The 16,763-nt window shown below is 37.8% G+C and overlaps 1 protein-coding gene across 1 annotated transcript in view; it reads left to right on the top strand.

The window, feature by feature from the left end:
• The window catches only part of WDR1 (WD repeat domain 1), a 36,460-nt gene extending 21,288 nt beyond the window's left edge, over nt 1–15,172 (top strand). The window contains exons 4-15 of the mRNA XM_009328897.1: nt 2,425–2,572; nt 3,983–4,163; nt 6,001–6,078; nt 6,817–6,897; nt 7,014–7,247; nt 8,102–8,189; nt 9,479–9,635; nt 10,313–10,400; nt 11,443–11,553; nt 12,035–12,205; nt 13,335–13,479; nt 13,779–15,172. Of these exons, the coding sequence (XP_009327172.1) occupies nt 2,425–2,572; nt 3,983–4,163; nt 6,001–6,078; nt 6,817–6,897; nt 7,014–7,247; nt 8,102–8,189; nt 9,479–9,635; nt 10,313–10,400; nt 11,443–11,553; nt 12,035–12,205; nt 13,335–13,479; nt 13,779–13,888 (1,592 nt within the window). The 3' untranslated portion in view covers nt 13,889–15,172. The remainder of the gene's footprint in view (nt 1–2,424; nt 2,573–3,982; nt 4,164–6,000; nt 6,079–6,816; nt 6,898–7,013; nt 7,248–8,101; nt 8,190–9,478; nt 9,636–10,312; nt 10,401–11,442; nt 11,554–12,034; nt 12,206–13,334; nt 13,480–13,778) is intronic.
• The last annotated feature ends 1,591 nt before the right edge of the window (nt 15,173–16,763 follow it).

Raw genomic sequence — 16,763 nt, 5'->3', positions numbered from 1 at the left:
ATGTGAATCAATAGTCAGAATGGGTAACATGAATTTCTACAGCATGAATTTCCTGGATTGTTAGTGGAAATGACTACAGTTTTTGATGACTTACAAAGAACTAAACAAACCCTTTTTAATAGAAGCTTGCTTCAAATAATTGATCTTTTTTCAGGACAACTGGTATATGGTTGAAGAATATTGATAAATAAAATACTATAACTTCCACTTCTTAAAAATAATTGCGGTTAATCTATGGAATTTTTTTTAAATTTGCTTACCATTGTCAATTAGAAATGCTTCAGAAGCAAGTAATGTGCCCAAATACAGAAGTACTTTTTAAGTAATATATCTGAAAATAAAACATTCTGAATATGAGCTCCTTAGAAAGGGAGTCCAGACTCGTGCACAGGTCTTAGTAGAATGGGAATTTCTCTCTCAGCAATTTTAAGGAAACAATATTTTTTAAAATGTTCTTTCCTTCTTGGCTTCCTGCATATCAGAAAGCTGTATTAGAATACGTATCTTTTGAGTACTGGAGAAGCTTTAAGAACACTGATAGCACAGTGGTGGTGGGTTTGGTTTTTTTTTTGCTTCCCCCACCCCATCTGAAAGGAACCAGAGCCAGGATTTTCTTGGCTCAGTCTTGTGTGTGGACCATATGTCAAATTGAATACCTTAAAATCCAGTTTGCATTCTTTATTCTACAGACTTGGTGCTCTAGGTTTGTGCTGTACTTAATCCTCAGAATAACCATCTATTTTGTTCAAGTAGCCTTGTAGATTTCAGTCCTCTGTAAAAGAACAGTAATATATACGTAGCCTGATCTGTGAAGAAGTTTTTCAAGAAGCTGCTTGATTCTAGGGGGGGGGAGTATTCAGTTGACTCTTCTCAGAAGTTGTCTGTCATACCCAAGTAAATGAGTTTAAGCTGCAATATTTCCCTTTTAAAAGTCTTCTGTATCTCATTTATAAATAGTTTTGTGATACTGCTGAGCATGGGGTCTGAAGATAGTGTCAGAAACAGCTTAAACACCCTAAGTATAACATGTAAGATTCATTTCTCTATCTATAGAGATAGAGAAATTTGCATTAGCCATGCAACCTGCATTAATACTTCATGTACTTGATGAGACAGACCTTTGGCAATATGCTTTGTGGCTTTTATGATAATTTCTCTTACTGCAGTCATAACAGATATAGTAATGGGAGATACCACAAAGTTAAAGCTATATGTGTCCTATCTATTAATCGTTTGTTCCATCTATTAGATTTTGAAGTCCACGTTAAAATTTTGCCTCAATAACAAATTCTCTATGAAAAATGGAGGATTCTGCATCTGTCTTTTTAGCAGAAGTGGAGAAGATGAGTCCATGATCAGGTCCCAAAGATACAGGGTTGCCGTATGTTTAAATTGAACTGTAAAGGTACACCAGTAAGCGGTGAACAGAACTTTAAAACATTCTGCTGAGGTGAAAGGTATTATTTTAGCATGTGGCTTATTCTGAAACAGTGGGTTTTATGAAGGATCCAATACACACAGAATTTGTTGTGTGGGTTTCATCAGAGATGTGTAAACCTGTCTGTGTATAGAACAATTCCTCTGGTTACAGTGCTGCACCACAGTAATTGCTCTGAATAGAAGCAAGCTCTAGGGCTGTGTAATACTGAGAGGAAACAGTGACCAAGGAAGCTTTCATTATATTACATCTTAAATTGTTATGACCTGTGCTATGTCTGCTGCTTGTGACATTACCATTTTTTAATATTGTGTTGGATTCCTTTGTAGTAATCCATATAGTGCAGGTGTCCACATGCAACATGTACGTGCTTCTGTATAGAAAAAGTATGCCGTGAGTGTGAATGAATCAAGTTCTATGGGCAGAAATCTCTTTGTATGTTTACATATACCTGGTATTTGTAAGCAAAACAGGTTTGCTTTGAAGGTACAAAAAAGCTGAAGTATGAATTTTAGTGCATCAGCCACTGTCCACGAGATTGCTCTCTTACTGTAGACATAGGGTGGCTTACTTCCCAGTGAAGTGTGGGTAAGCTATCTTGTAGCTTCTGGGGAGGTGGGGCTGGTCTGGGGTTTTTTTTGTGTAACACAGGTACTTAACACATACTGGCTGATAACATTAGAGTTCCTACCCTCTTACTGTTCAGTTTTTTCACGTGTCTGTTTGCAAAAGTTGGCTCTGCGTGTTGTATTTATTGCTGTGTATCTTGAACCTTAATATCTGGTTAGAAACATAATTCAGTGAAACGGATGTAGTCTTCAGTGTTCCTAAATCAAGTGATTTGTAGTAATTGTAATAGGGTAAGATAATAGGTCCCTAGCACAAATGTTCAGTGTAGCTGAAAATCTGTATCCTGGCAGATTGCTGAGTCATGTGACTGAGTCATGCTGGAACAACAATAGTTATATTCTATTTTATTATGGCAGATGTCTCTGGAAAGCTGAGAATCTGGGATACTACACAGAGGGAACACCTACTGAAGTATGAGTATCAGCCGTTTGCAGGAAAAATAAAGGACCTTGCGTGGACTGAAGACAGCAAGAGAATTGCTGTGGTTGGGGAAGGAAGGGAAAAGTGAGTAATTCTTTTGCGCGTGTGTATATATATATATGCATACCTATACTGTAAACCTCTATTCTAACAAAGCAGGTTCTTTGCAGAAAGCTTTTAATTTTTCAAGGAAAGAAAATCATGGCTTGTTCCCTGTTTAGGCTTCAAGGTGTGCTGTTCTGCAGCAGAATTCTTTATGCAGTATTTGACAGCTGTAGAACTACTTAGAAAATACAGTTCTGTTAGAATTGCTCAGTTTAAAATTGTGTGGGTCTTGCTTGTTTTTTAGAGGTGGGTATTGCATTCAGTGATAGCTGTTCAGTATGACTTTTGGTGGATTTTTTTTTTGTCTTAATTCTGATAGAGTAGGAAGGGAGAACCACAAGACAATTCTTCTTCTTCTTTCACCCTTCCCAAACTGAGAAGCCATGATTGAATAAGAGAAAAAGAAAAAAGCGTACCTGAATTTTCTTCCTCAGCAACATGCCCATATTTTTAGGCCTTATTATGGTAATTAAAAGAAAATCATAACCAGTTGTCCTTGTCTGACTAAATGAGGTGCCCACTACAGTCAGGTTTGTGTCTTTTCTTTAATGTTTAAAGACTGACAGATCTTTAAGGCAGAGTCCAGACCAGGTAGTCTTATGCCTAAAGGTCTGAAAAACATGGTGTGATAGTGTTCCCTGACCCCCTGCACCATTTTTTTAAAATCACCATCATGTACTGTGTCCTGATATTTGAGAGAGATTCTTTGTCCTCAGTCCCTTGTGCCTGGGTAGGTAGTATGCAAATTTGCTCTCCTACTTCAAAAAGTCTGCCAGTTTCCTATTAGATGGATGTACTTTCAACCTAGAACTTTCTTGAAGTGATTCTATAGAACCCCTTTTTAATAGTGATGCTCTGGCAGTTTAATGTCACTATATTGATTATACTGAAATTTTTTTTAAGGTGATTTAAAGTAAGAACCAACAAAAATTCTGGTATGACTCTTATTCCTTAACCTTTAAGTAATAATAGTTGTAAAAATGATGGTACCCAATCTAGGCTAAATAATCAGATAAATGATCAGATATCATTGTTATCCTAGCTTTTTGCATTCTGTGTAGTGACTAGGCAGATGGAATAACTTACTGCTTTCTTTTATAAACTGACAGACTTACTGAAGAATATCGTTTGGATCTCTGAATTTTAGGAACTTTATACATAAAACTTGCTTGTCTGTCCCCTTCAGCAAATGTCTCTTGAAGATTAGATTCTCTCTCGAGCAAGATCTCAAATATCCTTCAGGGAACTATGATGCGCTTGTGTGAGATTAACGAGATGACCTAATTTCTTTTCTTTGCGTGCACTCAAATCTACTGTTTGCAGATGCTCAAGGAGTTAATCTACATGTAACTTTTATGAATTGTAGTTATCGTGTGCTTTTCTAACTAGATTTGGAGCAGTGTTCCTGTGGGATAGTGGTTCTTCTGTTGGCGAGATTACTGGGCACAACAAAGTGATCAATAGCGTGGACATTAAACAAACAAGACCATATCGTCTGGCAACTGGCAGTGATGACAACTGTGCCGCTTTCTTTGAGGGACCGCCATTCAAGTTCAAGTTTACAATAAGTGTGAGTTTAAGTTTAGATATGGCTCTATTAAACTGTGCAGCAAGTTGACTAAAAGCTTTCCAACAAGCTTGCAGTTCTTGTCACAACTAGCTGTTATAACAAAAGTTCTTAGCTCCCCCTTTTGAGGCATAGTTGATGTCAGGTGGCTTTCTTAAACCCGTGTATGAATGTAACTGAAGGCTCATCTCAGGCCAAGAAAACTGAAATAAATGATTGGAAAAAGTGCTTCAGATTTTCTTCTTAACCAATTTTTTTTATGGCTCTCCATTCTCTTCCGTAACTTAAGAAGTAGGACATTTCATTGGCCCTATTGGTACTTTCTGAGCTCTGCTTCCCAGTCTGCTACGCAGACCTGCATAGAATTTCTTAATGCTCTCCAGGGTGCTTGATTCAAGAAATGTGGTGGTGTGAATGGAATTTTCCAATCTGCTTAAGAGTGCTCAAATCTGAAATCCCAGGGTAGCTTAGAAAGGGTGAGTGTAGATGTTTGAAAATGTAACTGAATTATACAATGAGGAATGGGTATGTAACTACTGTGATCAGTTTTCTGTTTCTACATTCCTTTTTGTTTTTTTATTATTCTACTAGTTAAAATCTCTTACGTAAATGAAACAAAACCTGGAACTACCACATTTAAGATATTCATTGTTACTTGAGGCCAAAGAAAATAAAAAGCCAAAAGCTTCTGCAGCTGTTTCTGATGGCAGAAGACATGTCTCTTGCCTCAAAAAAACTATTGCAGAGACACCGGATGTTATTGCAGTAGTAAATTCAAAATGTTTCGTTCTTATTTTATTAAAAACACAGTAGTAGGCCTTTTATTTTCTTAAGTCTGTGCCTTGTGTAGTTTTCATATGCTGACTTTAGTAAGGATTCCATTCTAGTTCTAGAAAAGGAATTGTTTTGAGCTCTGCAATCCAATGAAATGATGTAGTTGCCTAATATATTTCTGAACTTAAGTTGATACTTGCATTTTACTAAGCTGGTTCTTTTGGAACTCTGAAATCTGAATTGCTTACCAGTGCTGCTTAGACTGGTATGTGATGTAGTCTTCCTTTTAAAGTGGTATTTGAGTTGATCTATGGGATTCTGGTTTTAGATTTGAGCTTGAGCTCAAATCAGGAAAAAAAAAAGAAAGTAGGTTAGAACATGCCTTTCATAATTCTAAAAATAGTCTCTCAAATCTCTTTGCATGGGAGCTTTGGCCTCATTGTGATCCTTCCCTATTTAATGTGTGTTTTCTAGTTAGCATGGTTTGAATAGTCTCCTATTTGTAAATAGTCTATTTGGGGAGCATACATCAGTCTTGCCTGGTTACTTTACAGAGCTACCACTAATGCAATCTCCCAGAAATGGAATTCCATTAAAATAATAATTTGTTCTTCATGCCTGTGTTTTTTACAATAAGAAGGATAAAGTACCCTTCTGTGTATAAAACTTAATTATACAATGAAGCAAGAGTCAAAATCTGGAGAATGTTGCAGAAGAATTCAGTGACCAGAAGGGAAGAATCCCATGTTTGCATCTAGGCTGCAGCTGAGAGGTTTTTTCCTACCTATGCCTGAAACTGGGTACTCATTCACCTGGTGGTGTGCTAAGCTGTTTGAACTACATCAGTATTGATGTCACAGTTTCTTCCCTGGACTATTCTTGATCCCCATGATCCTCTTCTGATAGAGTCTAGACTTGTTCCATAGCAATTCTCTACAACAAACCTCTCCTACACAGCTAATTCATGGCTGGCATCTAAGAGAACTTCATTGTTACTGGATTATCTTCTATGTAAAAAGGTCTGTTCTTATTTTATGTGCTGATTCGTACTTTTTTTTTCCTACAGGACCATACACGGTTTGTGAACTGTGTGAGGTTTTCTCCGGATGGGAACAGATTTGCTACAGCTAGTGCAGATGGCCAGGTAAAAAACAAGGAACTCTCTTTGTAGTGATTTTTAGCATGAGAAGATTTTCTTGTGCATTTTGGGAATAGATTAGTATTGTAAAATCTATGTTGCTTCTTTTTTTATGCCAAGAAATGACTGGCTTAAAAATTTAAGTATCCTCCTATAAAGCTGTAACAACTGATGTCAAACAGACTATTCTCACTCAGTTTTTTCCCCCATTCCATCTCCCTAGCGTATTCTCTTACAGGTTATTTTGGCAGGAACTTACTAGACTTTTGGAATATGCATGTCCTTGTTATGATGCTGAGAAGTCTGGCTGAAATGCTAACTCATAGATAGCAACCCAGCTCCATGTGGGCTCCCTACTGATGAGGGCAGGTTTGACAATGACATTGTTACCATAGGTAGCTCCTCCTTCTAAGACGACAGATTCCCATGACTGCAGTGCTAAGCAGCTGCCATCACAGCAGGAGTCAAAAATGTAACATCTTCCAGAATTTCAAATGTCAGGATCCAATGTACAGAGTGGGTTACTGTGATTATTTACAATTGTCATCTCATTTGTTTAGTCTTAAATATTGAATGCAGGAATACTTGTGCCTCTTCTTCAAAAATCTGGTGTTTGCTAAACCTGCAAGCGTGCCATGTAACAAAAGAATGATCTGTGCAGTGCAAGTAACGGTGTTTCAGTTCTTGGGTTTTTTTCTGTTACTGCTTTTCCCTTTAAGTTATATGTCTGTGTGCTCTCTTAAGATTTTTGTCTATGATGGGAAGACTGGAGAGAAAGTGTGTGCTCTTGGTGGAGGCAAAGCTCATGATGGAGGTATTTATGCTGTAAGTATCACTTCATTTGTACAAATGGTCTGTAGTATTTCATTACCAAGTTCATGGACTGAAGTCTTCCAATAATAAATGCATTTACTATCTTGTGGTGACATTTGTTTTTACAGATTAGTTGGAGCCCTGACAGTAGTCAGTTGCTTTCTGCTTCTGGAGATAAAACTGCTAAAATCTGGGATGTTGGTGCTAATTCTATTGTCAATACATTTAACATGGGATCAAATGTGTTGGATCAGCAGCTGGGTTGTTTGTGGCAGAAAGACCACTTACTGACTATCTCCCTGTCTGGCTATATCAATTATTTGGACAAGAACAATCCAAACAAGCCTTTACGTGTTATAAAGGTAGGTTAAACTTCTGTTGTTGCACTGGTTTCTGCAATAAATGACTCAGTGGTTGAAGTTGTCTAGATGGAATAATAACTTGAAAAATGGTTTTGTTAAATTAGCATTGCCAGACAAGCTATGTGTGACTGATTCTTGCAAGTCACATGAATCAAGAAGTTAAAACGTTACATGCGTTAAAATGTTACATGCGCTTTGTGCAAATATACAGACTGATTTTGGTTTTAATTAAGGTTATCAATTTATCTCTGATAGCAGCTTTTAAGCATTCTTGAGATAAGAAAAGAAATACAGCATAGATAGAAAACTACCAGTGATGTCTCATTCTAGCAGAGCTAGTGTTTTGTGAGCAAGGTGACTAGGGCTACTGTGCAATTGAGCTTTAATTTTAGGAATTAAGAGTTCGCTGACACAGCACTCTCATGGGAACTTACATTTTTACATGAACTAGAAACAAATGTCCCAGATTCTTGCTATTGCTGCTATAATTCCGGCAGTTGGTGTGAGAACATGGCCGTATTTAGTTCTCTTCCCTGAATCGTGAGGTGCCTGAAAAGCAAACTTTGTTGATGAAAAGGCCATGAAAGTATTTTGGCCCAGCAGGCTAATAAGGATATTCACAGTGCCTATTCCTTCTCTTCAAGGAGTAGTACATGGAAATAGCAGTGCTGCAACAGTTAAATGACTGCACCATTAACTAGTGATTTGTATTCTCGGTGACTTTTAATGCTTGTGAATAAAATAACATATCATTTTCTGAATAACCTGTAATTCTTCTCAAATAGGTTTGATTTATGTATGTGTTAAGATGAAAAATTGCCCATCAATAATTATTATTTGTGTCCCATTCACAGGGTCATAGTAAATCAATTCAGTGTCTTACAGTGCATAAAAACGGTGGAAAGTCCTATATTTACTCTGGAAGTAATGATGGTCATATTAATATCCTTTGAATGATTGTGATATTTGTTCTAGTCTTATAGTCTGAGAGCGCTCATTAGGACAAAAAAAAAGCTTTGCCAATGACAAAAACTTACGTTTATTGGACACAGTGAATATTTTATGTCTGAAGAATTTTGTTTTGCTTTCCCCAACTTGCCTATTTTTACTGGTTGCCTTTAAACTTGCCTGCTAAATATAAGCTAGTTCTTAATTTCCAGTTGTCACTTCTTTGTGGTAGATAGCTTGTTAGCATGGAGGAGCAAATAAATATATAAATTAGCCTCTTGTAGCTTTCCTTGTATTCCATCATACAGGCAAAATATGTATTGCTGTCTATTGCTGTTACATGTGATAGGTAAACCTTAGCATGTGCTGAAAGTCATGTGTCTTGTTTTTTAGACGTTCAGGAGAAGAAAGATAAATTCTTGTTGATGTAGCTCTGACCCATTAACATGCGTTTCTCTTTACAGTTGTGTTTTTCCCACTTGTATTAAGGTGTGGGGTTTTTTGTAGTTCTGTGACACATTGATTGTGTTCTTTATTTGGTATCCCAAATGTCATCAGGCTTTCTCACTACTGAAGAGAACTTGTACTTCTTTTGAGACTCTATTTCAGTCCTGTTGGTTTCTGGAGCAAAACATTGGGAATGCAGTCTCGTTCCCAAAGGGCATGTTAAAAGGTGAGGTTGGGATGTGTTCAGCTAGAAGACTGTTGGCTTTTCTTCAATGTTCTGAAGCTTATAAATAAAACTGCAGTCCTTCATCCTGCTTGCTGTGATGCATTAAAATGGTGTCACAATGGCATAAACTGTTATAAGTATAGGACTTAGTTTTTTACAAACCTATAGTATAGTGTTAATAGTTCAAACTGATGTTAACATACAACATCAGGGAAAGCCAATGTTGTAGGACTTCTAACTATAATTCTTTAAAAAGTATTTCCTATTCTCAGACCTAATGCTAATTGTTCCAGTATTTGCTACTATTTGTGGTATGTCATTTAGCTCATTACAGAACTTCAGGGTTCATTTAATAAGTATTTCGAGGGTGTGAGGTTGGTTGAACCCTGGTAGAGGTTGCCTGGGGAGCTTGTAGAGTCTCCATCCCTAGAGATACTCAAAACCCAATGGAATGGGCGGCCTGTTGTAGCTGATACTGAGCAGCAGGTTGGACTAAACAATCTCAAGAGGTCCCTTCTAACCTTAGCTATTCTGTCAATTATTTAACTCTTTGTGAGGCTGTACCTGACTACACCAGTATCTTCAAATGTTCCTTAATTCTATTATGCACATTATTGGGATTCTGAAACTGGAGAGAATGATGGCTTTTCTGGGAAAGGCCATACAAACCAGGTTTCTAGAATGGCAGTGGATGAAATGGATCAGCTGGTCACCTGCAGTATGGATGACACTGTGCGCTATACCAACCTTAGCAAGAGGGACTACAGGTTAGTGAAAATGCTGCCTTTTATTGTAGTATTGCAGCCCTAATTATTTTACAGCAAGAGGTTTTTGTTGATTTATATAGTAAAGAATTTTATGCTGCAATTTATTCAGGTTTTAAGTTACCATGGAAACTGTAGAAATGATTGCTGTACTAGCCCTGCTTTTTTTCTGTGACAACAAGAAATGCATCCCAGGCTTTTCAGTTTCTCATCCCTTCCGCAGGTTAGGTAGAGATCTGCCTTGTATCGAGTGGCTTAGTTAGGGGACTATGGGAAGAGTGTCTGTTTTATGATTCATAAATACCCAGGAATATTAGTAATAAATGTGGTTAGGAGGGGTGGGACACAGCTGTTTCTTCATGGAAACCACAGCTGAAGCAAAAAAACTTTCAGGAATCCTATTAAGATCACCTAGTTACCTTAAAAAAAAAAAATTAGATTCTAGTGTAGTAACATTGACTTTCACTTTGAACGTGTACTACCTGATCAAGATACTAATGCTTTAAACAGTAAACAGAAGGAAAGTTTGCAGATTATTTTAAAAATAAATAAATAATGCATGTTCTTGATCATTAGTGGGCGATTATTTGAATAGGCAATTTTAAATAATGGTAGGCATGGAATAATTTTTTTTCTCTTTTGTCCTTCCCACTTCTCCACCTTGGCACTCCTTCCTCCAGTGGCCAGGATGCTGTGAAAATGGATGTTCAACCAAAATGTTTAGCTGTGGGTCCTGGTGGTTATACTGTAGTTCTATGCATTGGACAAGTAAGTATTAACTTGTGGTTTATCAATGCAATTGCTCTTTAATAATGCCGTGTATGGTAACATGATGGTTTCTGACAAACCTATTTAGTGTGGGATCACCTTCCACGTCTGCAGAATTTCATAATAAGAGCTACGGGGAACATAATTAAGCAGGATACTTGATAGGCTTGTCTTTTGCATCCTGTACCAATTTGACAGTCTTATATATAGATTTAAATTTCACATGGTCCCTTGTGTGGATGCATCTGAATGTTATCAATACAGCTTTGTTCTGGAAGGCTACACCAGACTGAATCATGCTCTTGCCTGATCTGTTCAGTGACATGATCGGGGGGGAAGGATGTCTTCCTCCTGCATTGGTGGTTTGTTTTTTTTTTTTTAACTAATCCAACTAACCAATTAACTAATGCTGTTGTACAGCATAGGTAGCTCTAGCTTGCTTGTAGTATTCAGATCACGCAAAACCAGAGAGATTGCACTAGGGCTATCTTTTATCAAAGCATGCTTAACTTCTAACGATTTATGCCTTCTGTATGGATGCTGGTTTTATGCTTTTAGTAGTGTTGTCCAAACCTGTTTTCCATATGAATTATAATTCCAGTTGTCCGTAGTATAGAACTGGATAAGAAATAGCCCTTAAAATTTAACACTGCAGTATTAACTTGCTACTAATTTGGTCCTGCCTCCCTTCCTTTAACAGTAAACCAGGAAGGGAATAAGCATTGCTAAAACTACTGTTTTGTCCATGTTTCTTTCATGTTCAGACCGAATGAGGCGAAGCTGAAGGCAGTAGAGCATGCACTGCACTACCTAATTTAGAGCACATAAGTACTCCAGTACAGCAGATTAGTTAGTCACCACACATAGGCGTTTCCTTTTTTTTTCTAAAAAAAGAATGGAACTGTTCCCTTAAGATCAGAATACAGTAAATTTCTGAGCAATCCAAGTGGATTTGTAGTTATGACTAAGCAATGTGGCTTAGTCATAGTTTTGTATTAGGCACTTTGAAGAAGGGTCTTAGTTTCTGGTTTTCTATTTACAGATTGTCTTGATGAAAGATAAGAAAAAATGTTTTGCAATTGATGACCTTGGCTATGAGCCAGAAGCTGTAGCCATTCACCCTGGAGGAGGTACAGCAGCAGTGGGGGGAGCGGTAAGGTTGCACTTCCTAAAACTGTACTACTTTGAACACTGGAACTAGTAACAGAAGCATTTAATACTAGTAGGTGTGTTGTGTTGAGAAGTTGTAGGTGGCAGTTTGTAACAGCAGCAGTATTGTAACAAGTAAACTGTGTGTAACTGGTATTCCTTGGCTTTCATTCCCCAGGTTCTCCCACCATTGTGACCTAATGTCTGTTTCATTTTTTTTATCTTGTATTTGCTGTTTTTTAAATTGTCAAATTGTTTTTACCCAGTGTATGCTTAAAGTAGGCAAATTGTAGAAATCGGGTCTATATTCTAGACTTGGTGGATTGTAGCCAGCATAAATGGCAGGTTCTTTAAACTGTTTCTTAATATAAGCACTACCAGACAGAATTGATGCAAAAAGTTCCAGAAACTCAGTAACACTTCCTCTTTCTATTGTAAAGTGACTTTTATACCTTCCCCCTCCCTTCTTCACTATTAACTTGCAGGATGGGAATGTCCGTCTGTATTCAATCCAAGGAACCTCTTTGAAAAATGATAAGTCTTTGGAAGCTAAAGGTCCTGTTACTGACCTGGCATATTCTCACAATGGTGCCTTTCTTGCAGTCTGTGATGCAAACAAAGTTGTCACTGTCTTCAGTGTCACTGATGGCTATGCGGTAAGAATTGTTGTATCGGGAGTTTTGTTTGTTTAAAAACATTGACTGGCATCTCATGTCTAAATCTGTTGAGGTGAAATATAGTGTAGCTGGTGAGACTTAATTGTTAAATCATTGATGTATATTTGGTGTTTCTGTGACTGTCTGTTTACCTGCTATTTTGAGTTAGTGTTGCTTTTTCACAGCAGCCTACTTGAAGCCTCCAGATCATAAGAATAAGTGAGGAAATGTACAGCATAGGTTGGCTACTGGGAGAACGCTCAAACCCATCTAATAACAAACACATAGTTAAATGGGGGAGGGGTTGGATTTCCACAGGCTAGCAGTAGTTAAATACAAAAGATTATGAAGTATGCAGGTTCCTTATCCGGGTCAGCTGAATCACTAGTGTGGCTTTTTTCAAGGAAGAAAAGTCAACGAAATACACGCATGCCTGTTAGAATTTCTGTGCATTTTTGCAAAACGGACAAGAATGCAGGCTCAATTTGTTAAGAATCATGAAGTACAATAAAACTTAATGAAGTAAATTAAGCAGACTCGGCAATAAAATTCTGCTGGCTGTGGCACACAGTTCCATGGTAAGAACTAAGCAATGAAAGGGATATATTAGGGCAGGGAATCTTGCTTTATCCTTCAATGTAGTGTCTTTTAACCAAGAACCAAAAATGGGCAATTTCCACCTTTCAGCTGAGCAGTCAATATGTGTATCAGCCTATAAAGTCATTAAGCTTTGACCGAAACCACACTGAAGTAAAAAATGCAGGATGGCATTCCACAAAAACGTTTCACTTTCTAAGTAAAAATTTAAAGAATTTTTTGTTTTAGAAACAGCCTCTAAGCAAGAAGTGACGTGTTGCATATGCACTTTACAGATCCAGCATGAAAGCTTTTTCATAGAAAAAGTCTTAGCGTTTTTTACAAAAGGTTTGGATTTTATTGGCCTGATAAGTGTTTAAATAAATAGCGTAAAATGAAGCTACCACTTGGTTTAGGGTATCCATCTGCACCTGAGATGTGCCTTGTCTGGAGTCTTGCAGTAGCCTATTGTGATGCTACACATTAAGTTACTTCAGGAAATCACTGGCTTTTAAACTAATGAAATAACACTGTATCTCTAATTTTCAAATAGGAACATAATGTCTTTTATGGACACCATGCAAAAATTGTTTGTATTGCCTGGTCACCAGACAATGAACACTTTGCTTCTGGAGGCATGGACATGATGGTATATGTTTGGACCGTAAGTGATCCAGAGACCAGAGTCAAGATACCAGGTATGTTTTCTTCAAAATCTTACTTTTGAAAGTTGCTAGTAGTTCTTGAAATTCAACACAGTATCTGTTTTCTAGAACTAATGGTAAGCAGGCTTTGTTCCCAAACTAATTTAGCCTTTATGTTAATCTCTCTCTAGCTACAATAGCCAAAGCTCGTCTGTTATGTTATTTTGTAGTCACTTTTAAAATACACTGTTAGTATTTAATGCAGCTGAAAATCACATTTGGAATATGTGCTAAAGTTGTTTTGTCAGCCTAGCCTTCCTAATTCTTTTCTGTTATTTTGCACTGCCATACAGATGCTCACAGACTACATCATGTAAGCGGCTTGGCGTGGTTGGATGAACATACTCTGGTAACAACATCCCATGATGCTTCTGTCAAAGAGTGGTCTATCTCCTACAATTGAAATAAGCCCTCTCTTTGGAAGGACCTAATCAGGGACTAGAACTACTGCAGTGGAACATAGCATTTCTCTTAAAGAATCTGTATTGGCCTCTGGGTCTGCTATCATATCCTCATATCTTTACAGGGTGTTCATATCTGTAATTAAATGTACTTTGAAAGCTTTAGCCAGTAACAGTTTGCACATGAAAAGCACTTAAATTATGTCTGGAGCTTAACCTTTGTGCTGAACATTCCAGAGGCAACAGCCGAGCAAGTTGGTGTGAAAGATTCAGGTGTGAAAGATTCAAACTCAATCAGTTGTTCTTTTCTAACCAAGAAACATGAGACTGTACAGCATGAGAGTAATACTTCTCATTTTTTCTAATTACAGAACATTTCTGTACTAACGGTCATAGTAAGAGTATTTAGTTGTGATCTGAAACCAATCAAGCTGTGTGCAGCTACTGTATATTGCTTTGCTTCTCTGTACTGCACCAAACTGTTGCCTCAGATTTTCTCCTCCAGATAACAAAATGGGGTACATACATAATAAACTTTTTATGTATTTCATGTCAAAGCTTTGTGGTTTATTTTAAGGTGGAAGTGTGGGGTTTTGATGTACTTACTGTTGTGGGTATAATGTTTACAAATAATCGTTGTGGCAACTTCTTGCTTCAGAAACACATTTGTTACTTTCATGAATTAAGAATGTCTGGTCATTTCAATGTCAGCTAAAAAATCATTCTGTTTCAAAGATTAAAGATATTTTCTGTTTGAAGGAGGAGAAGCATGTTATTGTTTAAAAAAAAAATGCAGTACTTCTACCACCTTTCTGAAAATACAGGAATTAAACAAAGTGAAGCATTGTTATGACTTGAAGTGATTTTTGAGAAGGCTGTTTGAGTAAGTTTTATACCTTTGCATGTGCAGAACAGTTGCATGGAAGCTGTTACCTAATGCGAACAGATCATGATCTTGCGTTTAGTTCCCTTCTCATGCTCTACAGCACATCTAAATCATTTGAAGCTAGCAGTCCAGCAAGGGTGGAGGAGGGCACTCTGATGCAAAGTGGTAGGAAGATTTCTTACCATCTCTAGTGGCCAAAAGAAGTTGTTGCTGTCCAGAACTTTGGAAGACTTTTTAAAAAAAACAAACCTCTCTGCTAAGTCTTCACCACCACCCCTCCAGTGCTCTTTGGTTTTTATTAAGCGTTCCTTCCTGCGTGGACTTGTGTGTTGTTTTTTTTTATCAATCATATTTCTAATGACACTAATTATACAGCAAATAAAATGCTTTTGCTGCTTCTCATACTGTGGACCATTGTTCAATTGCTGAAAAAAATTGCCTGTCACAATGACTTGGTGAAACATCTTTTTAAAAGGAAAAATGTTGATTTTTTTTTTTAAGGAGTGGTGATCAGATAGATGTTCTCTGGCACATAAACCAGCATACACATTAGGACAGTTGACAAGTTTTATCTGAGAAGCAGAATATTTTGCTTCGTGGTTTCTTTGTGCTTACTGCATCTCTCCATTAGCAATTTGGCATGTCTGTTTATTAACAAGGCAAGGACAAGAGAAGTTTTGGAAAAGGGCATGTTTGAAATTAGGCATAAGATCCAAATGAACAATATTTCCCAGTGTCTAGCCCATAAAACTTTGTTCTGCTATTGTTATGCTAGTCCCTGTGCAATTCATCCATTGTTCCCCAGGTCTGATCTGGAAGAGTTGCTATTGCATCTGCTCAGTGGGTTCCTGTTGTAGTTGAATCCTTGTCATTTAAGTAATGATAAAAGGGAGGGGAGTTAAGCAGATGTCTATGGGCAAAGAACAGAACTCACTGGTAAATCCTGCTTTTTGTAAGAGATGAGCCTGCTAGTGAAATGCGTGTTTTTTGGAGGGAAATGGCATAATTTCCTGAAGTCTCCTACCACTACAAGTTGATTCTTTCCTGCACACGAGAACTTGTGCACCATGTCTGAGAGGTGATGTGTAGGACGAGGTATTTTCTTGATTCCTGGAAGACCTTGTAATACTGCTCCTGTGGAATGCCTGTTAGCTAGCAACCCTGTATTAAGACTTGTGTTTGGATGCCTGCCTGTGGAGGTACGCGCTCGTGCTTCAGCTTCCATTGGATTTGTTTATTGGCATATAGCCTGAGCTTTTAATTACTGAAGGACTAATACTGTAGTTGGATAGCAAATCCTGACTACAAAACTGAAAAGATACTCTTCCGTTGAACTAAAGGTCATAGTACAGGCTGCTTGTTGATCCAGCATAGGCAGATCACAAACTGAGACGAAGGACCCCAGAATCGGGCCCCTACATTACTTGTATTTCCCCCAACTGAAAAAGTCTTGCACTGAACTCAAAATCAAGAAATAGTGATGGGGCAGGAGCACCTAGCTACAGCATGACGCTTGCTTTCAAATCTCAATTGCAAAAACAACTGCAAAGTTGGGTTTTCTTTCACTGAGCCCTCCGCTGGTAACTTAAAATGCCAGGTGTATCATGTTTTAATTTTTTTTCTAAAGGGGAAACAAATACTGAACTCTTATTTGGCTGGATAAAGCAAAAGACTTTTTCCAAAGAGAATGCAGACCTTTCTGGAGACAGCTACATGGAAGTAGAGCGTTGCTGAGTTTAAGCTTTCTCCTCAACAACCCTGTTTGGTCTGAAAACTGTAGCCTGTCAGCCTCTGCAAAACAATAGAGATAGCCATTCACTGTCAGGGCAACTATAAAAGGTATGTGCAGGAATGGAAGCCATTCTCTCTGTTGGACAAATTGTGATTGTTTCAGCTGTTGTTTTTCTTTCCCATTCTCTGTGAGCCCTCTTCCGCCTGTGATGAGAGAGAGGGTGGAGATGGCAGCTGGTGGCAGGCTGCTGTTGCAGGAG

This window comes from Pygoscelis adeliae, unplaced genomic scaffold (genome assembly GCF_000699105.1).
Source record: "Pygoscelis adeliae isolate BGI_AS28 unplaced genomic scaffold, ASM69910v1 Scaffold66, whole genome shotgun sequence".
Classification (NCBI taxonomy): Eukaryota; Metazoa; Chordata; class Aves; order Sphenisciformes; family Spheniscidae; genus Pygoscelis; species Pygoscelis adeliae.
Note: the sequence above shows the minus strand (reverse complement) of the source record. Positions and strands in the feature narration are given on the sequence as shown.